Consider the following 27698-nt stretch of genomic DNA (forward strand, 5'->3'; position numbering starts at 1 on the left):
ATGGCTGGGTTGGGGGCCGCTCTGCAGCTCCTCCTCCTCCAGCTCCTGAGCCTGGCGCGGACCCAGGGGGTGGGCAGAGGTAAGTCGGGGAGGCAAGGGCTTGGGGTCCGCCAGGCTGGACCCGTCCTTGCTCAGACCAGTCGAAGGGAAGGAGCTGGGGCGGCAGCTGCCTCTCCCGGCCCTGCCTGGGGCTGGAGGAGCCAGCGTGGTGGGGGAGCTGGGAGACAGAGACCGGGGAGCTGGGAGGCCGGGATGTGGGGTCCCGGAGAGGGAGGGGGCTTCCTGCTATGGCCTCGGGAGGAATTCCTGCAGGCAGCAGTGGGGGAGAGGCTGCCCTGGAATCTGGGAGTCTGAAGTTAATTATTTGTCTTGAGAAAGAGGAAAAAAGAGGCCCGCTGTGGGAGCTGACTTTGAATTGCTGAGTCTGGCTCTCCCCCAGCGGGACAGGCGGGAAAAGAGGGATCAGAGAGGGGAACTGAGGACGGCTCCGTGGGGAGCAGCTGGGCTTTGTGCAGTCCTCAGGCGCCCTTTCTGTGGGCCTCTCCAGGCACAGGACTGCCCTGTCTTCCCTGGTTCCAGGGGACCCCCAGCCGCTCCCTGACCCTCTAATTGTTCCTGCTTAAGCAGGTCTGGAGGAGGATCATGCGGGATGGGAGTCAAGCTGGGGTGGAGGGTGGAAGATGCTGAGACCCCGTCCTTGGACCCTGGACGTCCTTCACGGGCTGGCCAGGAAGGCAGCCGGTACAGGAGCCGGGGCAGAGGACCGTTCCAGGTGACCTGCGCAGGGAGGGGGCAGCACGCACAAGAGGTTTGGGTGCCCACCTTGGTTGGGCTGTTAGAACCCTGGGTGTGAGGGGTAGCAGGGCGGCTGAAAAGGGGGGTGGCACTTGGGAAAGGTCACCTTCGGACCTGCTGCTGGGAACCTCCAGGCGTGTGGTTTAGAAAGGCTGTGCCAGGAAAGGGGAGCGGCTGGAGGCGGGCGGACTCTGCCTTCCGTCTTCTTGTAGAGACAGAGGGAGAGCAGAGGAGGGGGTGGGGAATGGGGGGGTGGGCTGGGGGGCGACTGGGTGGGACCAGAGACGAGGGGGTGTGGGGGAGGGGCAGCAGTGGGGAGCTGAGCCCCAGATTTCCGAGTAGGTAGGGTGGCATTAACCAAGCCAGGAACCCAGGCCATGCAGGTTTGGAAGAAAGCAGACAACTTGGGTTTTGGACGAGAATCTCCAACCCCCCTTGGTGACAGCAGTGGGGTGGTGGGAGAGTGGGTGACGTTGGTCCCCTGCCTCACTAGTGTCCGTGAGAGAAACCCTTCTAGCCACGAATGAGCTGCTTCTGCGGGAAAGACCCTCCCAGCTCCTCCCCCAGCCCCTCTGGGCCCTGCCCACCCCACCTGGAGGTCCGTGGTCTGTTTGTGGAGTTAGCTTGCCCCCTGCCCCGGCTTTTCTTTTCCTGCCTGCAGGAGAGGGACCCAAGCCTAGGTCTGAACTCAGAGGTCCCCCTTTCCCTCAACATAATGTCCCCTAGAACCAGGGACAGCTGTCTTCATTTGACCCAGCGCCTTGCAAGCTAGTGGGGGCCCTGCCAGTAGCTTCCCCAAACCCTTCGGGGAATGCAACCTAGTCTCACCCTCTGGGACCCACCCTGCCCCATGTGGGGTCCCCAGGCCCCTCGGTCACAGCCTGGACACTGTGGCCAGTCTTCGAGGTGGGAACAGAGAGCGGAGTTGCAGCATCCCCCCGCCCCAACACACACACACACACACACACACACACACACACACACACACACACACAGTCTCCAGGAGCGGCGCCTTTCTGACAGCAGGCGGCTGGCAGGGTTCGCTCACACCAGAGCCCGGGCACCTTCAAGCAGCCGCCTCTCACACGTCTGTCTCCCCCTCCTGCACTTCAGCTGTGCCAGCTTCTGGGCCTCCCAGCATGGCATTCAGCTCCGGGCTGCCCCTGGCCACGTCCCTGGCCCAAGTGAGGATAAATCACCCTGACGTGCAGGGAGACTCTGGTCGAGATGCTCCCTGTGCCCCCAGAGGCCCAGCATCCCTGGGGCTGGTCCCCGGGGAAAGCTGGTCTGGGCCACCTTTGTCCACGCAGGGCTCCCTCCTCCTCCTCCCCTCCACATTTTCACTCTGGCAGCCTCACAGACCCTGTCTGCTTCCATGGATGATGGGTGGCAGGTGGACAGGGGAGGGGCACATCATTGGGAAGACAGAACCCAGGACCTTGCTAGCCCCTCACCCATAGGCCCATCCTGGATTCTCTGCCTTCAGGTGGCGCTGTCTCCAGGGAGTCCCTGGGGCTTGCTGACATCCATGACTCCCAGCAGCAGGCCCCAGCCTGCTCCTCAGACCCCGCGGGGGCCTCCCAGGAGCAGTGGCGCCCTCTGCAGGAGTCACTGAAAAGGCTGGAGGCAGAGGTGGCACAGCTCAGAGAGCAGGTACCATTGAGGCGGGGCCTGTGTGCTCTGTGCGTGGGGTAGGGCAGGCCTGTAGTGGGAGGGAAGGAGAGAAGAGTTGGGCTTGGGGGGAGGCGGCACGAAGGGACCCTAAAATAGTTTTGTTTTAAATGCACATGGAGAGATTCTTATCTGAACAGTTCTTAATATCATTTCTTTCATGAAAATGAAGAACCTCCAGGGTATCTGTTTTGTCAACCCAGACTTTCATATTCTTCCATGTATTTGCAAACATTATAGAGCACCTATAAGGCATCATCAGGAAAGATTTTTGAATGAATAAAGGACTTTATTTGCTGGAGTGGGAGGATTGGCTCGCCTCTGTCCAAAGGAGAAGCCTGGGGCCCCATGCTCCCCTGGGGTCCTATCCAGACCCCCGGTCATGAGAACTGTGACGGTTTGAGCTGGATGCTGACTGACAGGAAGGGGACCCACGTCTACCCGGGAACTGTCAGGTTTCCTTCTCATGCTGCCTCAGTTTCCACAACCCACAAATCTGTGGGGGAAGCTGAGCCAGCACCTCCAACCCCCCAACTCTTTGCTCCAGAACAAGGACCTGCAGGAGAGGGTGAGGCAGCTGGAGTCGTGTGAATGCCGCCCGGCTTCTCCCCAGTGCTGGGCGCTGGGGCGGGCCTGGCCGGAGGGGGCTCGCTGGGAGCCTGACGCCTGCACGGCCTGCGTCTGCCGGGGTGGGGCCGCGCTCTGTGACCCCAAGCCTGGCCTGCCCCCGTGCCACGGTGAGTGCCATCCCATCTGCCTGTTGCACCACCGCGGGGCCTGAGTGACAGCACTGTCTCCTTCTCAGGCTGCAGCCACGATGGTCAGGCCTATGGCAATGGGGAGACCTTCTCCCCCGACGCCTGCACCACCTGCCACTGCCTGGTGAGTTCCAGGGCCCACCTGAATGTCCCCTACCTGCCCCCTTTACCTGTCTGCCTCCCTTAGCTGCCTGTCCCTACCCCCAAGCCTGGCCACTGGTGGCCCTCAGCTGATTCTGAGTAGTTTTGCCTCCTGGGGCTCAACCCCCATGCACATGGAGGAGACCCCCAGGCCCCTGTGGCAAACAGGGGCATGGAGGGCAAAGAGAATGATGGTGCCTGGCTTCCTACATCACCCTCTCCTGTGGACTCTCACTGTCCCGGCTCGTCCATCTGCCCTTGTCACCTACCCACCTGTTCTCCCTCACCTGCTTCCTGTTGTCCCTCACTCTTTCATTGAGGAAGGCCTTGGTCCCCTTCCTAGGATCTCTCCACCCTGGGAATTTGGTGGCACCTGGGAGAGATGATTTCTGGGATCAGGGAAATGATGGGGTTGGGGGTAGGATGTCTCTTTTCTGCCCTTGGACCAGGAGTCGCCCATGACCCTTGAGCAGACTCAGCCTCTTGCTCCTCTGGCATATCCCAGCCTTGGGGGGGGGCAGTGAGGGGTCGGTTCTGGAGGCCCTACCCTCCAGGCTTCTGATGCCGGTGCACCACCAGTCTGCCTCCCCACAGGAAGGAGCCATCACCTGCACCCAGAAGCCATGCCCCAGGGGACCCTGTCCGGAGCCAGGAGCATGCTGCCCACACTGTGAGCCAGGTCAGCCTCTGCCAGCCCCAGCCCCACTTCCCAAACTTATTCTGGGGCCCCGGGGCCATGGTCTGCCATCTGCCACCTGGTACGTGCCCAGAGGGTGCCTGCCCACGCATGCTGGCAGGGGCTAGAGGAGTTCAGAACTGAAGCAAGTCAGCAAAATACTGACTGCGGCCTGGGTCTAAAACTGCCCTCTGGGAGCTTCTGGTCTCACTGAGAAGATACAAGATCCAATGAACACGCCCTGGCTGGGTAGCTCAGTTGGTTAGAGCAGCGGTCGCCAACCTTTTGGACCTCACAGACCACCAGTGGTCCCCATATGCCAAGGTTGTGGGTTTGATCCCCAGTCAGGGCACATACAAGAATCAACAAATGAATACATAAATAAGTGGAACAACAAATGATGTTTCTCTCTCTCTCCCTCCCTCTGCCTCTCTCTCTAACATCAATAAAGGTAAAAAAAAAAAAAAATCCAATGAACAGATTAAAAGGAGGTGTAGAAAGGCAGTAATTGGCAGGGGAATCCTACCCAGACCAGGTGCCAATGGGTTGTCTGAGCTAGATCTTCAAGGGAAAATGGGATGTCACCAGAAAGAGACAGTGCTGCAGGGTCCTCTGGACACAAGATCGGGGGGGAGGGGGGGGGAAATGCAGGAAATCAGTTTGGAAAGGCCAGTGGGAACGGACTGCTGTAAGCCATGCAGTTTGAACTTTATTCTGTGGGCAATAGGGAGCCACGGAGAGTTGAAGAGCCAGAGTGTGGCATGTTCAAAGAGGTGTTTTAGGAGTATTCATCTGGTATTATGCTAGGTGCAGAGTGACCAGTTAGGGGACTATTCAAGCGGCGTCAGGGGTGGCTGTGGGCTGCAGAAGGAGGGGTGTTTCTAAAGGACGGGCAGGAGCTGGTGACGGGCTGGATCCCATGGGCCAGTGGAAAAGGAGGAAGTAGTGGAGTAGGAGGGCAGAGGTGCCAGCGAGATGAAGAGAGCCGGGAGGAAGCGGAAGCAATGCTGCTGGGCTTGTTGCCGGCTCGTGATCAGGGAGCCCGGGTTGTCGGATTTAGCAAATAAAAAGACAGGATGCCCTGTTAGATTCGCATTTCAGATAAGCCAGCCATACTTTCTGAGTGGAAGTATGCAATGTGGAGCATACTTACACTAAACAAGTATGAGTTGTTTATCTTGTCAACACAAGAAACATCCAAACACATAAATAGTTTTCATAAGAGTTTATTTGAGCCAAACTGATGACATAAGCCGAGGAGCAAGATCTCAAATGTTCTGGAGAATAACAGATTTGCAGCTTCTTCAGTACATTTGAAGTGAAGGAGGGAAGATAAGGAAGGTTGGAGAAAGCAAGGCAAGAATTGGATTACAAAATAGTTAAGATTATGTGCTCACTTGAGGGTGGTTTTGGCTTATTTCAAAGGTGTGTTAACCTAGTTGCACAATAAAAGCAAAGATACCCCCTGCCTCCCCCCCTCAAAAAAAAAAAAGAAAAAATACATGTTTTTTACTAAGAAATTATATGCCTGGGCACTACTACCCAGCATGCTCTGCCCAGTTAGGAATTCCTGATCAGATCACCCCGTGAGGTTACTTTCCATAGAAGCCCCCCCCCCCGCCACCCCCCGCCACTTTTTAAAATCCACAATCTGGAATTCAAATTTAATGGAGCATCTCTACTCTGCCCCGGGAAGAATCTCAGCTGGCAGTGGGAAAGGGGAGACAGGGGCTCAGGAAGCAGTGAGGTCTGGAAATGTAGCCCAGGAGTCTTGGTGGGATATGAGGAATGACGTTGGAGTTGATGGATCGCAAATAAAACCAGACACGTGCACACACAGCCTGGAGAAGTGGCGCCTCAGCCACTGCTAGCCCATGTTATGTCTTCGGTGGAAATTGTTTTTAAAAAGGCACCCTGCCCTGGCCGGTGTGGCTCAGTTGGTTGAGCGTGGTCCCATGCACCAAGAGGTCGCCAGTTCGATTCCTGGTCAGGGCACGTGCCAGATTTTGGGTTTGATTCCTAGTTGTGGTGCATACAGGAGGCAACCGATCGATGTTCTCTCCCTCTCCCTACCCCTTCCTCTCTCTAAGAAAAAAAAAAAAATTCAAAAAAAACAACACTTTTTTTTTAAAGGCACCCCTTCCTCAACACTTCCATCTGCTGTAAGTAATGGAAATCTACTGATTAGGTTAGAGTCAGACACTTTACTGCCATCTCCTGGACAGTGGTAGTAAATACCAACCTCTCTGCCCATCTCTGAATGGTGCTCCCTTGTCATGGGGTGCTTTTGCCAGCCTCTGGGTCTCTTACTTGGGGACCTGCCTTGGTTTTGTAGGCTGCCCTGACGGTCGCAGGGCTGGGGAAACGTGGCAACCTGAGCCCTGTGTCACCTGCACCTGCCAGGTAAGGGAATCAGAGCCTGGCCCCACCCACCACCCACCACCCAGGTCCCTGCTGCTCTGCTGGTAACCCCCAGGCCTGGCAGCGCCACGCCCAACCTGGGGCCTGACAGGGCTGCTGCTGCCACCCAGGCATCGAGGCCCGGAGCCCGCTAGGCCTGCCAGGCCAGCGGAGTAACTCCCAGTAACCTGCAGTGGAGAGGGCGGGAGGGCTCAGTGTCTGCCCCGCAGGCAGGGACCGTGCGGTGCCAGGGGCCCTCGTGCCCAGAGCTCAACTGCCTGGAGAGCTACACCCCACCTGGAGAATGCTGCCCCGTCTGCCGGCCAGGTGACCTCCCACCCTGCCTGCCCCTCCACCCCCAGCCCCCGAGGGTCCGGTACCTATTGGGGTCATGCCTTCCCACCCACCCCACTCTCACCTGACCAGCCTGTCATCCTGGCACTCCCCCCCCACCAGGCTGTGAGTACGAGGGGCAGCTTTACGAGGAGGGGGCCAGCTTCCTGTCTAGCTCCAACCCTTGTCTCCAGTGCTCCTGCCTGGTGAGTCCCTGCACCCTCTGCCCAGGCCCTGTTCCTCCTGGGAGGCCCCCTGCTCCTCCTGGGAGGTCCCCTGCTCCTCCTGGGAGGTCCCCTGCTCCCAGCCTCACATGTATTCCGGGGCCCTTCACTCTCTGCCTGACCTGTGCCCACCTCCCAAGGGTGCCCACACCTGCCTGCCGTGCTCTCTCTGGGAGCCAGACCCGGAGGCTTTACAGCTGTTGGTACATTACAGAGGAGCCTGGTTCGCTGTGTGCCCATGAAGTGCCCGGCCAGCCCCTGCCCTGAGCCAGTCCTGAGGCCTGGCCACTGCTGCCCGGCCTGCCAAGGTGAGCCCTGGCTCTTCCCTAGGCGGCTCCAGGCAGGGCTGTCACGTCATTTCTTCACTCAGAGCCCACCCTGCTGGCTCGGACCTGGGGGTCCGGTCAGTGGGAGAGTGACGCCTGGCCACGCCCGCTCTGGAGCGGGTCCTGAGCTCAGACTCTGTCCTTGCCACGTTGTGGTTGTGGCCTCTGAGTGAGTTGCTCTGTGCCTCAGTTCCCCATCTGTGAGGTGTGGGTAATGATATGCTGCCTTAATAATGTTGACTATTATCTACTGTGTGCACCTAAGACCGGGGTGGGCCCTTGAGGCAGACCACTGGAGGGTGACCCTGAGTCACACACCAATACTGTCCCCAAAGCAGGCACCAGGACCATGGAAGCTCAGAGGGAGGAGACCTAGCCCAGCGTGGGCACAGGAGGGCAAGCGTCCTGAGTGAACCTTAAGGATAAAGAGCAGTGGGCTAGGTGAAGGGTGGGATAAGCAGAGGTCATCCCAGGAAGAGAGGGCAGCTGGAGCAGAGGCTTGGGACAGACACCCAAGAGTGAGTTCGGTGGATGTTAAGTGGGAAGGTGCAAGCAGACAAACCTCCCACGGAGAGGTGGGGGAGGTGGGCGTGGCCACGCTGGGTCCTGGAAAGCATGGAAGGCAGGCTGGGAGCGTGGCCTTACCCAGCTGGGACGCTGGCAGCCACCAAGAGGTGTAGGCAGAGGCATGGCCTGGTCTAGTCTGGGCTCAGAGGAGGGGGTGGCAGACTGAAACTGGGGTCCAGGCTGGCTCCCATCGGGCCTCCTCTCTGCCCATCTCCCCCCAGCCCCAGGCTGCACAGAAGGTGGCTCTCGCCGGGAGCATGGCCAAGAATGGACTGCACCTGGAGACCCCTGCCGCATCTGCCAGTGCCTGGTGAGCCCTGACTCTGCTCCCCGGCTTTCCCCACCCCTCCGCTCCCCCAGGCCCACCATATTCATTCCCTCATTCCACTGAGCACATCCCAAAGGCACTGTGCGGGGCCAGGGGTGGAGAGGGCCTGATCCTGGGCGCGGTCGTGCCCGTCTGCATGCCCAGCTCTGAGCAGAGCGGGTGTGCAGCATGGGTGTGTGAACTGAACTCAAGGAGCTCGCAGCTACCGGAGTGAGGCCGGGCAGGGTGTGGCAGGTGGTACAAGCCAGGGAGGGAGGGACGCAGATGGATCTGAGGCGTCTAGAACTTCGAGGTCTCATCAGTTGCCACAACTGCATGTGGCCACTGAGCCCTTGAAATGTGGCCATCAGATCTGAGATGGGCTTTCCGTATAAAATACACACCAGCTTAAAGACGTAGTCCGAGAGAAAGGATTGTAAGCGATCTCGTCATACGCTGCGCTGATTACATGTTAAAATAACATTTGGGATATATTGGGTTGAGTGGAACATTAAAATTTAGTTCCACCTGTTTCTATTTTTTTGAAATGTGACAACCAGAGAGTTTAAAGTGACATATGTGGCTTGTGTTATATTCCTATTGGGCAGCACAGCTCTAGAAAATCTTCATGGAGGGGTGGTGTTCACCTGGGTCTTAAAGGGTGAGTAGGATTTAAGCAGGGAGAAATGGGGAAAGACACTCCAGGGGGTATGGGCTGAATGTTTGAGACACCCCCCACCCCCCCATTTTATGCTGAAATCCTAACCTCCAAGGTGATGGTATTAGGAGGTGGGGCCTCTGGGAGGTGCTTAGGTCCTAAGGGAAAGGGATCAGGCCCTTAGAGCTTCAGCACCCCCTGCTGCAAGGTGAGGACAAGGGGGATTAATGGGGGGGTGAGGACAAATATGTAATACCTTAATCAATAAAGAAATTTTTTAAAAAAGAAAAAGAAATAAAATAAGAAAACAGCCATCTATGATCCAGAAAGCAGGTTCTCGCCAACTGCTGGTACCTTGATCTTGGACTTCCAGCAGCCCAGCCGGATGAGACACCAGGTGCAGGGAACATCCGGGCAGAACCTGGGGGAGGAAGGTGGGGACCCGAGACCTACTGTTCAGGCAGGTGCCTGCTGAGGAAGGCTGTTTCATGGGGCCTGCAGCCAGCCACAGAGCAACAGCCTGCCGAGGACTAAGGGATCCATTGTGAAGGCCATGGACCCCTCTACGACCATGTGCTTCCCCTCCCTGTTCACGCTGGCCCCGCACACACCTGTGAGAAGAGTCACTAGCTGCCCAGACACTAATGGTGCTAGAGGCAGTGAGTCCAGGTGTGGGCAGGAACTCCAGGGATGGTCTATGTGGGCGTGAACTCCAGGGATGGTCTATGTGGGCATGAACTCCAGGGATGGTCTATGTGGGCATGAACTCCAGGGATGGTCTATGTGGGCTTGAACTCCAGGGATGGTCTATGTGCGCGTGAACTCCAGGGATGGTCTATGTGGGCATGAACTCCAGGGATGGTCTATGTGGGCGTGAACTCCAGGGATGGTCCAGGGGGAGTAGCAGCAGCTGCTGTTTGGTAACTGCCCCCTTCCAGAGGTTTGATGCCACACCAGACACCTCACCTCATGCCCATAACAGGGCTATGAGGAGAGGAATATTATTGTCTCTCTGTTTTTATTTTATATTCTCACCCAAGGATATTTTTTCAATTGATTATTTTTTAGAAAGAGTGGAGGGAAGGGAGGAGGGGGGGTGAGAGAGAGAGAAACATCAATGTGAGAGAGAGACATTGATTGGTCACCTCCCACACGTGCCCCGGGTATCGATCTGCAACCAAGGTATGTACCTTGACCAGGAGTCAAACCCTGGGCCCTTCAGTCTGAGGGCCGATGCTCTAACCATTGAGCGACCGGCCAGAGTGTCTCTTTTTTTTCCAGATGAATAAACTCAGTCACAGAGGACTTAAGTAGCAAGATAGGTTATACATCGATATTACTGTCCTAGGGCTGTCATTACAAAGTTCCGCAAACGAGTGGCTTAACCAACAGAAATGTGTTTTCTCGTGATTCTGGAGGCGGGAGGTTTGAGATCACGGTGTTGTCAGGGTGGGTCCCTGCTGAGGGCTGTGAGGGAGAGTGTGCTCCGGCCTCTCCCCCGGCTCCCGGTGGTTGGCTGGAAGCTTGGTGTTCCCAGGCTTCTGCCTTCATCTTCACATGCTGCTTCCCGTGTGTGTGTGTGTGTGTGTGTGTGTGTGTCCAAATTTCCCCTTTCTACAAGGACACCAGGCCCTGGATTAGGAGCCACCCCACTCTAGCATGACCTCACCTAAACTCTTTACCTCTACAGCAGCCCATTTCCAAATAAGGTCGCCTTCTGAGGTGCGGGGCGATGGAGGGTAGGACTTCAATAGGTGAATTTGTGTCTGTGTGGGACACAACTCCACTCATAACAACGTCTAGTGAGTGGATAGCTGGGGCGCAAATGCTGTTTCTGCCTCGTGGCTGAGCTCCGATGGCCTCATCCCCTGCCCCCACCAGGAGGGCCAAATCCAGTGCCGCCAGCGAGAATGCTCCAGCCTGTGCCCGTACCCTGCCCGGCCCCTCCCGGGCACCTGCTGCCCCGTGTGCGATGGTGAGTCCGTGGGTGAAGCCTGGAGGGGCTCCAAAGCTGATTGACGGCCAGGCTCCGTCTCCCACGAAGGCCAGGACTTGGGGCAGCGGGGGACCCCTGAGGAGGGTCTAAGGCCCCCTCTCCCCAACAGGCTGTTTCCTGAACGGGCGGGAGTACCGCAGCGGGGAGCCGGTGGGCTCCGGGGACCCCTGCGCGCACTGCCGCTGCGCCGTGAGTGTGGCCGCCCCGCAGGGAGGGCCTGGCTCCCGGGCCTGCCTCCCCGATGCTGACCGGGCCCTGTTGTCAGAACGGGAGTGTCCAGTGCGAGCCTCTGCCCTGCCCAGCTGCGCCCTGCAGATACCCAGGCCGGCTGCCCGGGCAGTGCTGCCCCGTCTGTGCCGGTGAGTGGGGGGCCGTCACCGGGGGAGGGGCGGGCACTGGCCAGAGGGAGTCCTTGGCGCGTGGGTGCGGATGCGGCCTTGGGCTACAGGAAGCCCCCTGGAGTTCAAGGCCAGAGGAAATCCTGTATGAAACGAAGCTCCTGTCCCCACCCAGAGGGACTAGTTCTCACCTTCAGGTGGCACGTGGGCACTGAGGTGGGGCCCTGGCTCCTGGGGGTGGGGGCTGGCAGGGACCCCTGAAGGTGGCCGTCCTCATCAGGGTGGGAGGTGGATGTCACGGGGAGGGAGGCTTCCCCGTCAGCCTCCAGCCCTGTCCCCCGTCCCCACCCTCCTGTCCAGGCTGTGAGTACCAGGGACACCACTATCAGAGCCAGGAGACCTTCCGGCTCCAAGAGAGCGGCCGCTGCTTGCGCTGCTCCTGCCAGGTAGGCCGTCCCCTGCCTCACGCCCCGACCTGCCTCCTCCTGAGGGCCTCTCACCCAGTGTCCCCCCTCCTAGGCCGGCGAGGTCTCTTGTGAGGAGCAGGAGTGCCCGGTCGCCCCTTGCACCCTGCCAGACTCTGTTCCCCAGCTGTGCTCAGGTGTGTGTGTGTGGGGGGAGGGGAGAAACAGCTGCAAAGGGGCGCTGCTTCAGTGGCTGGAGGTGGAGGGGTGTTCCTTCAAGTAAGGGGGGCATTGCTAAGGCCACCAACCCTTCCAGCGTATATTCAGAGGAGGCTGTGGGGGCGGTAAAGCTGGGGTCCTGGGAAGGGGAGGGGTGGGTGGAGGGGTCTGGGTTGCCATGGTGACAGCCCCCTTGCTGTAGCCTGTGTGCTCGGTGGAGAGGAGTTTGCTGAGGGCGTCCAGTGGGAGCCTGACGGTGAGCCCTGCACAGCCTGCTCCTGTCAAGGTGGGGTGCCCGTGTGCGGGGCTGTGCTCTGCTCCCCGGCCCCCTGCCAGCACCCCACCCAGACACCTGGTGAGTGCCCCGCGCTGATCTGCCTTCCACCCCCTGCTTTGCCCGCCCGCCCTGATCAGCTGGGCTCTGACCCATCTGCCCGCCCAGGTGCCTGCTGCCCCAGCTGTGAGAGCTGCACCTACCACGGCCAAGTGTATGCCAACGGGCAGAACTTCACGGACGCAGACAGCCCCTGCCACGCCTGCCGATGCGAGGTACCCCCCAGGCTTGCTGCTGCCCTCTGAGCCCCTCCCAGGGCTGACCCCCACTGCCCTCTCCCCTCCTCCCAGGACGGGACCGTGAGGTGCTCCTTGGTCGACTGTCCACCCACAACATGCGCCAGGCCCCAGAGTGGACCGGGCCAGTGCTGCCCCAGGTGCCCAGGTACGTGCTCACTGGACCTGTCTGGCTCGGGGGACCCAGGCCTGCCCCCCCCCCCGCCCCCGGGCACAGCAGTTCCCTTGGAAAGCCACGGCCTTCTCAATGTTCCGTCTGGCGAAGCTTGGAACGCACAGGGCTGGGTGGGAGGGAGACTTGTTTCTCCTTCGTGTCACCATATCACCCTTCTTCCCATCCTACGTTTCCCCTTCCAGCCCCACACCACTCAGACGTATTTGTCTCTCTGCCTGTGTAACACACCACGTTCATGCAACACATGTTTGGATGTGCCATGAGGGAGACTGGCTGCTGGAACGCAGTGTGCCCCGCCCCCGCCCCATGGAGCGTGTGCTAGGGCGTGTGTCACTCAGGAGCCCTTCCGCTGTTCACCCTCCAGGCACACACATGTGCCTGCAGGTGCAAGGACTGCACACACGCGTGTGTGCACACACGCACACATACTAGTACACACACGTGTGCGCTCAGAGAGACACCCTTTCCTGCATCACAGCCCCCTCCTCTCCCTCGATGGGGACAGCCCTCTCCTCTCCCTCTAAGGGGGCCCCAAGTGCCACTTGCACCGCAGCTCTGAGCCCCAAGGGGAGAGGAGCTGTCTGCCTGCTCCTGCACCTTCAGTCTCCGCCCCCATTCCTCCCGCCCCTGCCCAGACTGTATCCTGGAGAACCAAGTGTTTGTGCACGGCCAGCGCTTCTCCCACCCCCGAGACCCCTGCCAGGAGTGCTGGTGTCAGGAAGGCCACGCCCGCTGCCAGCCTCGGGCCTGCCCCGAGCCCGCCTGTTCCCACCCGCTGCCTGGTCCCTGCTGCCGGAGCAACTGCAATGGTGAGCGGACAGGAAGGGGGGTCTCCTGGGATGGTTTGGCCCCGTCTCTGGGCATTTGGGGCTGGGAGGGCATGACCTGGGCAAGTAGGGCCTCTCCCAGGCCTATAGCTGCCCCCTCCCCCAGGCTGTGCCTTTGGTGGGAAAGAGTACCCCCACGGAGCAGACTTCCCCCACCCCTCTGACCCCTGCCGCCTGTGTCACTGTCTGGTGAGTCCGCCACCTGGTGGGAGGAGTCAGGGGAGCAGGGGTGGGACGAGGGGAGGCCAGGGGCCGTCCAGCGCCGTGGGCTGGGAAGGGGTGGAGGTCAGCTCTGCCTCCAGCACTAACCCTGCCGCCGTGTCCCTCTGTCCGTGCAGAGCGGCAGCGTGCAGTGCCTGGCCCGCCGCTGCCCGCCGCCGCCCTGTGCAGAGCCGGTCCTGCTGCCCCGGGCGTGCTGCCCGCAGTGCCCAGGTAAGAGCTGCACCCCGGGGCGCTCCTCCCGCCCCCCCGGGGCTGGGGTGCGGTGCAGCCTCTCCCTGGGCGCCCTGTGATGCACGCTGTCTGGCCTCAGCCGCCCCCTCCGGCTGTCCGAGGCCTGGGGGCTTGGACCCCGCGCGCCACCGAGAGCACTTCTTCCTGCCGGGGGAGCCCTGCCACCGCTGCCTCTGCCTGGACGGCTCCGTGTCCTGCCAGCGGCTGCCTTGCCCGCCCGCACCCTGCGCCCACCCCCGCCAGGGGCCCTGCTGCCCCTCCTGTGACGGTAACGCCCTGGCCCCGCAGCGCCCCGGCCACCCGCTTCCTCCAACTCGGTGCGGAGCCTCCCCCTGGTGGTCACCCTCTGAGGGCTCGTCCGCCTTTCTCCAGCCCCAGACTTGGCGCCACCCCGCGTCCCCCTCCTCCCGGCCTGGCCCTCCCCTCTCAGAATGTGGGGAGGCAGTGCCTGGGGGGTGCTGGGCCCGGTGGACAGCCACCACAGCCCCCGAGCCCTGCCCTGTCCCTGCCCTAGGCTGCCTGTATGAGGGGAAGGAGTTTGCCAGTGGGGAGCGCTTCCCTTCGCCCACAGTCCCGTGCCACGTCTGCCTCTGCCTGGAGGGCAGCGTCAGCTGCGAGCCCAGGGCCTGTGCCCCTGCCCAGTGTCCGTTCCCTGCCAGGGGTGACTGCTGCCCTGCCTGCGATGGTGAGGGGCAGGGGACGTGGGGGTGGGGGAGGCGGGAGGGCTGCGTCAGAGTCATCCTTACCGCCCTAGAGAGGGCCCCGATTCTTATTACACTAAGAGAAAAAAAAAGCACTGGACTAAAGCCTGGATTTTCTCCTGCCTCTGATGCTATTTGGCTGTGTGACCTTGGACAAGTTACATAACCTCTCTGAGCCTAATATTTTTCAACGTTTAAAAAAACACATAACATAAAATTTACCATCTTATCCATTTTTAAAAATATATATTTTATTGATTTTTTTACAGAGAGGAAGGGAGAGGGACAGAGAGTCAGAAGCATCGATGAGAGAGAAACATCGATTCAGCTGCCTCCTGCACACTCCCCACAGGGGACGTGCCCGCAACCAAGGTACACGCCCCTGACCGGGATCGAACCTGGGACCCTTCAGTCCGCAGGCCGATGCTCTGTCCACTGAGCCACACCAGTCAGGGCCATCTTAACCACTTTTAAGTGTGACTCTGGGCCTAATCTTAACTCCTGTGAAAAAAGAGAGAGAGTTGAACAAGACCCGCTCCCCAGTCTTCGGTCACGCTTGTTTATTATCTTCGCAGTTGTTTCTACATACCCTCTACCACCTGTAACTTTATTTATTTAGTATTTTTCTTCAAATTGAAATTTTAAATTGAAATTTATTTAGAAAGGAACCTTTATATCATACTGTAAATGGAAAACTAGATTTGCAAGGAGTAGAATATTACCATTAAAATGAATACCATTAAAAATCAAATATTAAATTCAAGTCAGATACTTTTGCCTTCTAAGGCTTTGAGCCTGAGACTCACCCCCTTTTCCTCATTTTTACTGACTTTTCCTTTTAAAGAAAATTTTTAGATTCACAGCAAAATTAAAAGGAAGGTGCAGATTCTTCCCATATATCCCCTGCCCCCCCCCCAGGCACAGCCCCCCTTCACTATCAGGGCCCCCACCAGGGTGGTACATTGGTTACAGTTGATGAGCTCACACGGACAGGTCATTATCGCCCAAAGTGCCTTCTTTTTCAAAAAGGTCAGAACGTGTCAGCCGCTCGGGGCAAGCTGCCTGCCCCCTGGGCCCTGGCCCCCTCCTTGCTTGATCAGAGGGCTTGAAAGAGCATTGGGAAGGGGATGCCTCGGGTCCAGGCCACCTAAGGCATCTCAAGCATCTCCCAGCTCTAAGGTCAGGTTGGAAAAAATGGTGCCTCTGGCCGGGCAATGGCCTGCTGGGTATCCAACCCCAGGGGCAGATTCTGTGTGGGTTTGCCCTATAGATCGGACAGGGAGATCTTTCTGCAGGTGAACGGGAGAAAGTTTGCCCTTTGGCCAGTCCGACTCTCCCCCCAGCTCTCCACTTCTTTGTCCATCAGCCTGGGTGGAGGCCTCCTCCCCACCATGGCCACGTCTCAGGCCTTGGACTCAGGCCAGGGGCAAGCTCATAGCTGGTGACCCTGTCCTCTCACCCCTTCCTGACCCCACCCTGCCGCTCCCTGTCCCCTCTTCAAGGCTGTGAGTATCTCGGGGAGTCCTACCTGAGCGGCCAGGAGTTCCCAGATCCCCGACAGCCCTGCAACCTGTGTACCTGCCTGGACGGCTTTGTGACCTGCGGCCGCAGACCCTGTGAGCCTCCGGGCTGCAGCCACCCTCTCATCCCATCTGGGCACTGCTGCCCCACCTGCCAGGGTAGGGCAACGCCTGCCCTTCCGCCTGCCCTTCCGCCCCCCTTCTGGTCTTCAGCAGCCCAGAGTCCTGAGACAGCCCCCCCCCCCCCCCCCCCAGACCCACCGCCTGCGTTTCCGTCACCCGCCTCACACTGTCCGCATCCTCTCTGTCCTGCTGTCACCGCTCACTGATGCTGGGCTCACCACATAACTGGTCCCCGTGCTTCCCGGCCTTTCTGCTCTTACATTGTCTGCTGCCTTCCTAGAACAGCACATCACGAGACTCAAAACTATTCAACGGCTCCCCCTGCCCCTGGGTGCCTCGGGAGCCCAGCCCATCACTCACCTTGCTCTCCAGGTGTGCCCGTCCCTCCCGTCCTTTTCCCACGCAAAGACAGAACATTCTCAGCCGCCTGTGGCCCCACCTCCAAGCTCCACTGCCTCCCCGCATGCCAAGCTCACCACTCCCAGCCTGGTGAGGCCTTTCCTCCACCCCCTTCCCAGCCACCCGCTCTCCCGCTCAGACCCCCAAGCTTTGAGAGGTCCCCAGGCCGGCTGTGTGTGCGTGTGTGTGTATGTGTGTGTGTGAGAGTGTGTACGTGTGTGAGTGTATTTGAGAGAGTGTGTGTGTGAAAGTATGAGTGTGAGTGTATGTGTATGCGTGTAAGCATGTATGTGAGTGTGTGAGAGTATATGAGTGAGTACGTGTGTAAGAAGTGTATTGTGTGAGTGTATGTGTGTGTACATGTGTGAGTGTATATGTGAGAGTGTGTGTGTGTGAAAGTATGAGTGTAAGTGTATGTGTATTGTGAGTGTATATGTTAGTGTGAGTACATGAGTGTGAGCGGGTATGTGAATACATGTGTAAGTGTACGTATGTGAGTACGTATATGTATGAGTACGTGTGTGTGAGAGCATGTGAGTGTGAGTGTGAGTGTGAGTGTGAGGCAGGAGACGGGTCTGTTGACAGCAGCTCTTCCATTGCCTTCCCTGCTCTGCCAGGATGCCTCTATCATGGGGTCCCTGCTGCCCTAGGAGAGACCCTTCCTGACCCACTGGACCCCACCTGCTCCCTCTGCACCTGCCAGGTGAGGTGGCCCCTTGGGAACTCGGGAACCGTCATCGCTGACGCTCCTTTCTGGCCCGGGTTGTTTCTTCCACCCCAGTCTCACGGGGCACCTCTGCCTGTGACAAGTGGGACAGGACTGGATTCAGGCCCCCGGGCCACGCCAGGAGGTTGGGCCTGGCAGGCTCATGGGGGCCATCGTGGGGCAGTGTAGCCTGGGTTGAGGGTGTGATGACGTGGGGATCAGGAAGTGGCAGTGATCGATCTCTCTCCCCAGGAAGGCTCCATGCACTGCCGGAAGAAGCCATGCCCACCAGCCCTCTGCCCTCACCCCTCTCCAGGCCCCTGCTTCTGCCCTGTGTGCCACAGTGAGCTCCTCCCCACACCCAGGCCCCGGGCCCCGCCCTGCCCTCCTCCTTGCCCTCCGCCAGGCCCGAGGTGGGACAGGGCGAGGTGGCACAGCGTCCCACCAGGAAGCATGTCGCCCACAGGGTGCTTCTCTCAGGGCCGGGAGCACCAGGATGGGGAGGAGTTTGAGGGGCCCACGGGCAGCTGCGAGCGGTGTCGCTGTCAGGTACGGCAGGGAGGCGGCCGAGGGGGCTGGGGCGCTGGCTGGGCACACTGCCTCTGGGGCACCCAGCCCAGGGAGAAGTCACTGACCCAGCATCTCCTGCAGGCCGGCCACGTCAGCTGTGCGCGGCTGCGGTGCCCACCCCTGTCCTGCCCACTCCAGGTCACCGAGCAGGGGAGCTGCTGCCCTCGCTGCAGAGGTGTGCCCGCCGGTGGGGCTGCCCTTGCTTCTGCCCCTGGGCCCAGTGCGCCTCCATCTGCCCCACCTCCTTTCCCTCAAGCTCCCCTCCTGTCTTCCCACCTCCCTGCCCACCCACACCTCAGTCCTTGAGACTTCACCCCTGTCCTCCTTCAGCTCTTCTTACCTGGCCCTGGTCATAGAACTGGTAGGTGGCAGAGACCACCTTTGCTTCCAGGCTGTCTGAATAGGAGCCTTTCTGCCCTGCCCTGTGCCCAGCATGGCATAGATTCCAGAACCATGACAGCATCTCCCTGGGAGGTGGGCAGCACAGAGGAAATCCTAATTAGCAGCTATGGAGTCTAAGGCTTGGAGAGACTGAGTTACCTTGGTAACATGGTTAGTGATGGAGCCTTTCACTCATGCTGCATGCATGTATTAGATGCCTGCTGCATGCCAGGTGCTGGTGCTGATGCTGGGCTACAACAGGCAGTGCCTGCTGCCTGGCCTTTGGTCTAGCAAGCGAGCAGATGTGCCAGGGATGAGAGCCCAGGAGTTCTGAGCCCAGCCCAGTGTCTTCCCTCCACCGCAGACAGCAGTTCTGCCAGGCCACCTCCCCACCTCCTCCCTGCAGATCCCCTCCCGTGCCAGACCCCAGGCCCTCTGGGCCATCGGGGGCGTACAGAGCCCAGACTCAGAGTCACCTCTGCCCACCTGGCACAGGCTGCCTGGCCCACGGGGAGGAGCACCCTGAAGGCAGTAGCTGGGAGCCTCCGGACAGCCCCTGCTCCTCCTGCATGTGCCACGAGGGCGTTGTCACCTGTGCCCGAGTCCAGTGCGTCAGCTCCTGTGCCCATCCCCGCCAGGGGCCCAGGGACTGCTGCCCTCGATGCTCTGGTACTGGGAGCCCGGGCTGGGGTGGGTGGCAGGGAGGTAGTGCCTGGTCAGCATCTCCCTGCCTTGGCACGGGGTGGGGCGGCAGAGACAAGCCTTTCCAGAAGTGGCTCCCATTTTTGCACACACCCAAATCCTGGGGGCTGGGGTCCCTGGGGGACAGAGAACGCCACTCCTGGCATTGCCGCCAGCCTGAAGGCTCCCTGGTCCTATTCTGCTCTTACCCCACCCCCAAGACTGTGAGCACGAGGGCCGGAAGTATGAGCCAGGGGACAGCTTCCAGCCTGGGGCAGACCCCTGTGAAGTGTGCATCTGTGAGGTGGGTGAGGGCCGTGCTGAGGGGTGGGGCACCATGGGGGCAGCCTGGACACTGCGGGCAGCAGGCACTATGAGGGTCAGAGACAGGAGGTGAGGCAGGGCTTGGGGCGAAGAGCCAGCAGGGCCCAGCGGTCTGCGGTTAGCCGAGGCTCCATGGCCCCGGTGCCGAGTGTGGGGAGGCAGTGGGCAGGCCCTCCCGGCAGGAGTGTAGAGTGGGTGTGAATAGGGTGAGCGAAGAGACACCTGGGAAGCGGTTGGGGCCACTGAGACTCTCCATTAATGGGGAGCAGGCAGTGACATCATAGGTGCAGAGATCAGGCAGTGGGGTTGGGAAGAGGGTGGCATGAGAGTGCAGGAGGGGCAAAGGTCACAGAAGGTTCAGGCCCAATGACTGGAAAGCAAAAGGGAAATCATCGCTGGGGATGAGGGGTGAGGAGCCAGGCTGGGGGCTGTTGAGGAGGTGCTGCAGGCACACGGAGGGGTCTGGGCTCCAGGGGAAGAGGGTGGCTCTGCTCCCTGGTCTGGGGCCCAGCCCTTGCTCACTCATTCCTGTTGCAGCTGCAGCCTGAGGGGCCTCCCAGCCTTCGCTGTCACCGACGGCAGTGTCCCAGCCTGGTGGGCTGCCCGGCCAGCCAGCTCCTGCCCCCAGGGCCTCAGCACTGCTGCCCCACCTGTGCCAGTGAGTCACCGATAGAGGGTAGATAAGAGAGGGCAGGGCTGCCACCCCCTGACGGACCCTGGAAGTGCCAGCCAGCTCTCTGCCACAGTCCCAGCCCCACACCTTTCCTGAGTCCAGAGGACTGTGCTAGAAGCCCTTGCCCGGCGGGGAGGCTTGCACCACCCCAAGGGGAACCGGGGAAGCTGGCAGTGACTCATTTTTCCCAGCAGGTGGTGCTGTGGGTGGCAGTTGTGCCAGCTGCTGGCTTTTGAGGGCAATGATGTCAGGTCAAGAGGGGCAGTGAGTGGCCCAGCTACAGAGATGGGGACAGCCATTCCTGTCAGCACTTGTGCTTTAGGAAAAGAGAAAAAGACTAACACTTATTAAACACCCACTGCATGCCATGCACTGTTTGGTGATTTTAATAAGCAGTATCTCATTTAATTTTCACAGTTACCAGTGAAGTAGGTATTATTTTTATTCCCTTTTTACAGATGAAGAAACTGAGGTTCCGAGTGGTTGATTGATCTGCCTACAATGGCACAGACACTGAGAGTTGGAACCGGGGGTACCTGGCTCTGTGCTTTCTTATGCCGTTTTAGCCAGGCAGTGTGAAGGGAGCGGGATGGGGAGCAGGCAGCGCGGCGTGTGGTCCTGAGGGACCTCAGGCTAAGGCAGCCACACTTGGTCAGTTTCCAGCTCCACCCCCCCCTCCCCGTAGCCTAGCAAAGTGCCTCTTGAAAAGTCCAAACTTTTCTCTGCCGAACCAGCGGGAAAGGATTTATCCTTCCTGGAGTCAAGGTGCTGGGGATATGGGTCTGAGGACAGAGTGGGTAAGTCCCATCATCTGGGCTTACATCCCTTGCTCCCACCCCCCTTTTTACCCTCACTTTGCGTTCTTGTCTACACAGAGGCCTTGAGTAACTGCACGGAGGGCCTGCTGGGGTCTGAGCTGGCCCCGCTGGACCCCTGCTACACCTGCCAGTGCCAGGTGAGCCCTCCGGCCTTGGGGATTCCCAGAGCTCCAAGAGCCTCCCCTGTGGGCTGTGGCTGAATCTCCTGCAGGAGCTCGGGGATTCCCACTCATCCCGGCATTCGCCCACTTGTCCCGAATGTCACATTCCACTAAGAGCCTGCTCCCTCCCTGCCATTCTCTACCCATGGTGTTCTCATGCCCTTTCATAGGACCTGACCTGGCTCTGCATTCACCAGGCCTGTCCTGAGCTCAGCTGTCCCCCATCAGAGCGCCATACCCCCCCTGGGGGCTGCTGCCCTGTGTGCCGGGGTAAATGCTGGCTTCGTTCTTTTGTCGAAATGGAGGGCTTATTCATTGGGGTGGAGGAGAGACCCATGAGGCAGAGGGAGGCAGAGAATGAAGGCTGGATTCTCGAGGCCTGGCCTGAGGCCTGTCGGTGGGCTCAGTACCACAGGCCCCTGGGAGGGTATTGCACTGCCCAGCGGGCAGCCAGCCCCGAGGAGGGCTCCGGCCTGTGGCTCTTTAGGCTTCCAGAACCCTTTCCACCTCTCAGGCCCTGTGCAGGGCCTGCCCTTAGTAGGCCCCCTGCATGTGGTTGAAGAAACCAACACCAGCAGGGTGCTGAGTGGGTGGTGGGCACCCCTGCTGTGGGCCTTCAGGGTGAGCTCCAGGGAGGAGGGATGCAGCTGGAAGGACAGTGCTCCCCAGCCTCCTTTCTCATCAGAATGTGTGGTGGAGGCCGAGGGCCGGAGAGTGGCAGATGGAGAGAGCTGGCGGGACCCCAGCAACGCCTGCATTGCTTGTACCTGCCATGTGAGCTGGGGCTGAGGAGTGGGGGTGGAGGGCCTGATAGAAGAGGGGAGCCTCAGGACACTGGGCCAATGCATATGGGGGGCGGGAGGCGGGTGTCTTTGAGGTAATTAGGAAAGGGCGCCCCCTCTGGGTGAGAGGGGGCAGAGGCATCCCTGTCTGGGCACGGAGCTGAGGGCTGGACTTCAGGCCCCACGTGAACAGGAAGTGGTTGTTCTTCTGGAGCAGCTCCCGGGAGAAGGGGCTGCTGCCTCAGAACGGAGCCAGATGGCCCCCAGAAGTGTGACCAGGGACCTCAGGGCCTATGGAAAGTCCCTAGAGCAGTGGCCTCTGTCCTCAGCGAGGCCGCGTGGAGTGCCACCATGAGGAGTGCCAGGCCCTCTCCTGCCCACATGGCTGGGTGAAGGTTCGAGACACTGGCAGGTGCTGTGAACGATGCCAAGGTGCGGGCCAGGGTGATGGAGGGAGCAGCACCGAGACCCAGTGTGAGGGAGGGGCAGCTGACCCCTGACCCCCCCACCCCCAAGTTCCCTCAGCTCCCGCCCAGTCATGTGAGCACCAGGGCCGAGAGGTGGCCTCCGGGGAAAGCTGGGCCGTGGACCCCTGCACCAGGTGCTCCTGCGTGGCCGGCACCGTGCGCTGCCAGAGTCAGCGCTGCCCGCCGCTCTCCTGTGGCCCTGTGAGTGCCCGGCCTAGGGCGGGGGGGCGGGGGGGGGGGCGGAGTGTGCACGTGGCAGCGCCACCCTGGTGCAGGGAAGGGGGAACCTGGCTGGGCCACGGTCCCGGAGCTGGGGGGGGGGGCGGTGGTCGGGGAGGCGCGGCGCAGGGCCCTGCAGTTCCCGGAGCGACCACGAGGCGGTGCCCTGAGCCCGCTCCGGCCCTCAGAGGCTCCGCGTGGGGCTCCGCCGGGACCGCGTGTCTGACTCTGTCCCGGGCGGAGGCCAGGACGAGGCTCCCGCCCTGAACCCCGGCAGCTGCTGCCCCCGCTGCCTGCCGCGGCCGGCTTCCTGCATGGCCTTCGGAGACCCCCACTACCGCACCTTCGACGGCCGCCTGCTGCACTTTCAGGGCAGCTGCCGCTACGTGCTGGCCCAGCACTGCCGCGGAGGCAACTTCAGGTGCGCAGCCCCCTCTGCCTCCCCCCCCCCCCCCGCCCCACACCCTCTCCTGCTGACCCCTGCACCCGGCCTCTCGCACCCAGTGTGCACGTGACCAACAGTGACCGGGGCCGGAGCGGTGTGGCCTGGACCCAGGAGGTGGCGGTGCTGCTGGGAGAGGTGGCCGTGCGGCTGCTGCCGGGCGGGGCGGTCACGGTGAGGCGAGCAGAGGGCCGGGAAGGGCAGCCCCGCGCCGCCGTCCACTCCTCCGTCCCGACGTCGCCCCTCCTCCCGCCCTCCCTCTCCTCCAGGTGGACGGGCGCCCCGTGGCCCTGCCCTTCCTGCAGGAGCCGCTGCTGTACGCCGAGCTGCGGGGAGGCACCGTGATCCTGCACACCCAGCCGGGGCTCCAGGTGCGGCCGGGCCATGGGTGCTGGGGGACGGAGGGGCCTGGGGCTGCTCAGGCTTCCGTGTCTGTGTGTGGAGGGCGTGGGGGTTACCCACTACTTTCCGGGCCTCACGGAGGTGAGAGAGTCCTGCTGGATTCTGAGGGGAGAAGAGGGAGCAGGGTCAGAGACCTCCGGGTGCAGTGACAGGAGTTCTTGTTGTGGAGCGGATGCGAGTGAATGACCACTGGAGCCCAGACCAAATTAAAATTTAGGGAGCCTTTATTAGCCGGGTGGCCGGACGACCCGGCGACTGCTCTGCCATTCTCCACGCAGGGAGACCAGAGAGCAGCAGCGACCCTTTGTGTAGGACCGCTTTTAAGCACATTAACCACATCCGGTTTTTACAGAACAAGTAACCCAAGACAAAACAGTTTTTCCCAAGCAACGTCAGGATCATGCCAATGACGACCATGTTATTCACAGGGTCATCCTGGTCTCCAGAAAGCTGACAGTGTTCTATGAAAGAAGGCCTACGTGCTGGGAAGGGGCCATGAGACCGTATCTCAAGGCCTGGCCTGGTGTCAGCAGTGACATCTCTATCTGGGGCAGAGTCCATGGCCTCCTTGGAAGCATGCTCAGAAATTCCCACTCTCCAACATTCTGAGCCTGGTTCCTAATCTTGGCTCCGCCATCCACACCCTGGGCCCTGGGCCTGTACCCGTCCTCCGTGGGCCGGTTTCCTCATCGGTAAAACCGGGCAAGGATTCCTAGGACCTCGGTGGTTTGGGGAGTCCTTCCAACTCCCATGCCAAAGAGTAGGGCACTCCCCCGCATCCAGCAAGAAGCACAATTTGTAAACTCCTAGAATAGGACTTGTCTGCACTTGCGATCCAAACACTAATTGCGTCTTGTCCTCCGTGAGGCCTGAGCACCCACGGGGCGGTGCATCTCCGGAAGTGGTTGCATTTCACCTGGGGGCCCCGTTCAGGGATGCTGCCCGCAGTCTGTGCCCGCAGGGCCTGGGCCTGGGCCAGGGCCGTGTCCCCGTGGAGAGCCTCCCTCCTACAGCAGGGGGCGTGCTGACACAGCGTGTGCGCCAGGGCGGATCTTGGGCTTGTGTTTCCGCCCTCCAGTCCCAGCCTCTCCACACAGGTGCTGTGGGACGGGCAGTCCCGGGTGGAGGTGCGCGTGCCTGGCTCCTACCGGGGCCAGATCTGTGGGCTCTGTGGGAACTTCAATGGCTTTGCCCAGGATGATCTGCAGGGCCCCGAGGGGCTGCTCCTACCCACTGAGGCTGCCTTTGGGAATAGCTGGCAGGTGAGTGGTACAGGGGCCTGGGGCCTGGGGGGTCGGGGCGCCCTCTCTCTCACACGGCTGGAGACGGCACAGTGGAGCATGAGTCTCAGAGCAGCCCTTTGGTGTGGAAACGGGGAGCAGGGTGGACACAAGACGGCTTTGGGACTTTGAGGCTGGCTGGGAGCGTCTTGCCTGTCACGGAGCTGGAGGAGGCAGGAAGGCCTGTTGAAAGAGGCCGCATCATCTGACTCCCCAAGCCCTGCTTTGCTACTCCCGGGCTGTGTGACCTTGAACAAGTTACTTGCCTGCTCTGGGCCTTGGTTTGTCCCCAAAATGGGGACAAAAGGAAAGTAGCTCACGCTTCCTTTGCTGTTCTTGTAAGGAGGTTTTTGAAGCTAAAACAAAACATTGGGTGGAAAATGCTCTGAAGAACGGCAGGCAAAGGCCAGCTGCCCAAGGATGCTGTCACGCCAGGGCCACTTTCCCCACGTAGGTCCCAGAGGGGCCGGGACCCGGGCGGCCCTGTTCCAAGGGCCGAGAGGGGCATCCGTGCCGAGCAGCAGGCTATCGAGCCAGGCGTGAGGCCAATGCCCGGTGCGGGGTGCTGAAGTCCTCCCCGTTCAGTCGCTGCCACGCGGTGGTGCCGCCGGAGCCCTTCTTTGCCGCCTGTGTTTACGACCTGTGTGCCTGTGGCCCTGGCTCCGCGGCTGACACCTGCCTCTGTGATGCCCTGGAAGCCTATGCCAGCCACTGTCGCCAGGCGGGGGCGACGCCCGCCTGGCGGGGCCCGACGCTCTGTGGTGAGCCAGCATCGCCCAGTGTGGCATGGGGAAGGGCGTGGTACAGAGGGCCAGATCCGGATGGGGGAGGTACAGGGGGGCTGCACGGGGTGAGCAGGGTGACTGGAGCCCTGCCTTCCCCTCTGCCTGCAGTGGTGGGCTGTCCCCTGGACCGTGGCTTCGTGTTCGATGAGTGCGGCCCACCCTGTCCCCGCACCTGCTTCAACCTGCACGTCCCCCTGGGGGAGCTTTCTGCCGACTGTGTGAGGCCCTGTGTTCCTGGCTGTCAGTGCCCCGCAGGCCTGGTGGAGCACGAAGCCCACTGTATCCCACCCGAGGCCTGCCCCCCAGTCCTGCTCACGGGGGACCAGCCACCCCGAGATCTACTCAGCCCCAGCCAGGAGGCCCGGGGGACCCTTGACCCAGGATGACACCGACCGGGACTCATCAGACCAGAAGTCTCTCCTTGGAGAGCAGCGCCCACCCTGGCCCGAGCTTCAGCGAGAGTGCCCTGCCCTGGCACTGGGGCCTGGGCCCCTGTCCCACAAAAAACCAGCCGTGTTGAGTCAGAAGCAGTAAACTCGGGGCCTGCCCTAAGGCTGCCTTGTGTATGTGTGTGTGTGTGTGTGTGTGCGCTTCCTACTGGTGCCGGGGTGGCGACATGGGCTGCTTGGGACGTGGGGGCCAGAAGTCAGTGTCCCCAGAGTCAGAGGGGTGGCAGCTGTGGGGATTCAGCTCTGGACCTTGCTCACTCCCGTGCCTGCATCCCTGGGCCGCCCCCGCCAGCCACACCCTGGTGCTGCCCTGCAGTGGTCCCAGCCGGAGTTTACAGGTAGCGGGCATGGCCTGTGGCCCCGATGGGGCACCCTCTGTGGATCCATGTGGAACCCTGCAGGGGCTGAAGTGCACGGAAAAGATGCTCAGCCCCCACGTGGCATCCTGTTTCCTCTTGGTTTGGGGACACCAAGTGCTCAGGGGCCTCCTGGGCCACGCTGAGAGCTGGTGAGAGAGGGACCCTGTGCCTGGAGTGGGGACCAGGACCGTGATGAAACACAGACACAGATACAAGTGCACAGACCCCCCCCCACAAGCGTGCACACCTGTGTGCATCCACAGCCACACCCACCCTGACGGGCCTGTGGGCAGGGGACACACGTGCAATTTCTGAAGACATCCTTGCAGGGGAGAGAACATGGGCTTTGAAATAGAAAAACTCGATTTCTCTGAAAAGAAAAATACCTTTTTAAAGTGAACTCTATCTTGAATCCTCTTTACCTCCTACTGGCTATATGACCTTGGTGTGTTCGGGATCTTGGCTAAAATCTCAAGGGGACCCTGCTCTCATTGCTGGGTCCCTAATATTCCGACAGGAGGAGGGGCGAGTGTTGGGCTGGATTGAGATCACCTGGCTGCTTGCTCAGCGGCTTCTGCCGAGGCTGCTCCGTGGCCTCCCTTCCCTCGTGGAGTGGTTAGAGCAGCAGCAGAGACGGCGAGGATCGCAGCATCTCGTGTCTTCATTCCCTCCCCTAGTCATAGCTTATGCAGGCTGTGTCCTCATCTGACGTATTGCAGGGAACAAGCAGAAAGACCCATCAATAGCGCTCTGCACGGGGACAGCTTGGAGCCAGCGCTAGGGAAGCAGCCGCCATTGTCCTGCCTGTCCCGTTGTCCTGCCTGCCCCGTTGTCCTGCCTGTCCCGTTGTCCTGCCTGTCCCGTTGTCCTGCCTGTCCCGTTGTCCTGCCTGTGCTGGCTCACACTCAGGGGCCATGTTTTCCGGAGCCTGTGTATCTCTGCCATCATCTCCGGATGAGGGAGACAGCGCCACCTGTTAGTTAGGGCAGCTCACTTCTGGGGCCCAGAGTTCTGACCTGTGAAACGGGGATGAGAATGATAGCACCTACGTCAGCAAGTTGCTGCGAGGAGAGGTCACAGTATGGGACATTTGTGTGCTGGCTGTTGGTAGCTGCTGCCCATGTTGAACATGTTAGGTGCCTATGTAATGCAGCTTCGTATGTACATGTAAGTATGTGGATGTAAAACAGGTACTCATTTGGGATGCAAACAAGCACATGCACAAACCTATCTCTGGAAGGATCACACTCCTTACCCTACACCGCCACCTCCATGACCAAGAAACCCTTCTCCGAGTCAGGCCAGAGCTCCAGGAGACGTGGTGGGGCCCAGGCCGCGGCTCAGAGATCAGGCTCCTGCATTTTTGAGCTCAGGGGCTTTGTCTCCTGGCTCCTGTGTGCAGCTCCTGTTCGTCCATCTCCAGTCCCCAGTGGCACTGGGGGAGGGGGAGGGGACATCTGCTCAGACCCCTACTCCATGGTGCAGGCAGCTGCACTGGGGGCCTAGGGCTCCCTTGCAGCCTCAAGCAGGTCTTGGCTCTGCAGCAGCACCTGTTCCGATGCCCTGCAGGCCTGGGCCAGCTCTGGGCTGCACTGCGGCAGGTGAGGGGACAGGGCCT

The 27698-nt window shown here is 60.4% G+C and overlaps 1 protein-coding gene across 1 annotated transcript; it reads left to right on the forward strand.

Moving 5' to 3' along the window:
- Positions 1-25818, forward strand: KCP (kielin cysteine rich BMP regulator). The gene is made up of 40 exons (XM_054726052.1): positions 1-79; positions 2282-2448; positions 3014-3203; positions 3272-3348; positions 3960-4044; positions 6898-6980; positions 7213-7306; positions 8119-8201; positions 10738-10831; positions 10962-11041; positions 11118-11211; positions 11551-11636; positions 11710-11791; positions 12016-12168; positions 12256-12362; positions 12438-12531; positions 13194-13367; positions 13492-13574; positions 13724-13823; positions 13918-14106; positions 14353-14523; positions 16042-16218; positions 17199-17284; positions 17540-17630; positions 17754-17836; positions 17939-18032; positions 18734-18907; positions 19141-19223; positions 19781-19901; positions 20792-20871; positions 21066-21165; positions 21581-21669; positions 22007-22109; positions 22203-22345; positions 22612-22784; positions 22868-22979; positions 23075-23176; positions 24305-24476; positions 24949-25248; positions 25381-25818. Exons 1-40 carry the CDS (start codon positions 1-3, stop codon positions 25656-25658), a joined length of 4926 nt encoding a protein of 1641 aa, XP_054582027.1. The 3' UTR covers positions 25659-25818.
- The last annotated feature ends 1880 nt before the right edge of the window (positions 25819-27698 follow it).

Source organism: Eptesicus fuscus, chromosome 14, assembly GCF_027574615.1.
Source record: "Eptesicus fuscus isolate TK198812 chromosome 14, DD_ASM_mEF_20220401, whole genome shotgun sequence".
Lineage (NCBI taxonomy): Eukaryota > Metazoa > Chordata > Mammalia > Chiroptera > Vespertilionidae > Eptesicus > Eptesicus fuscus.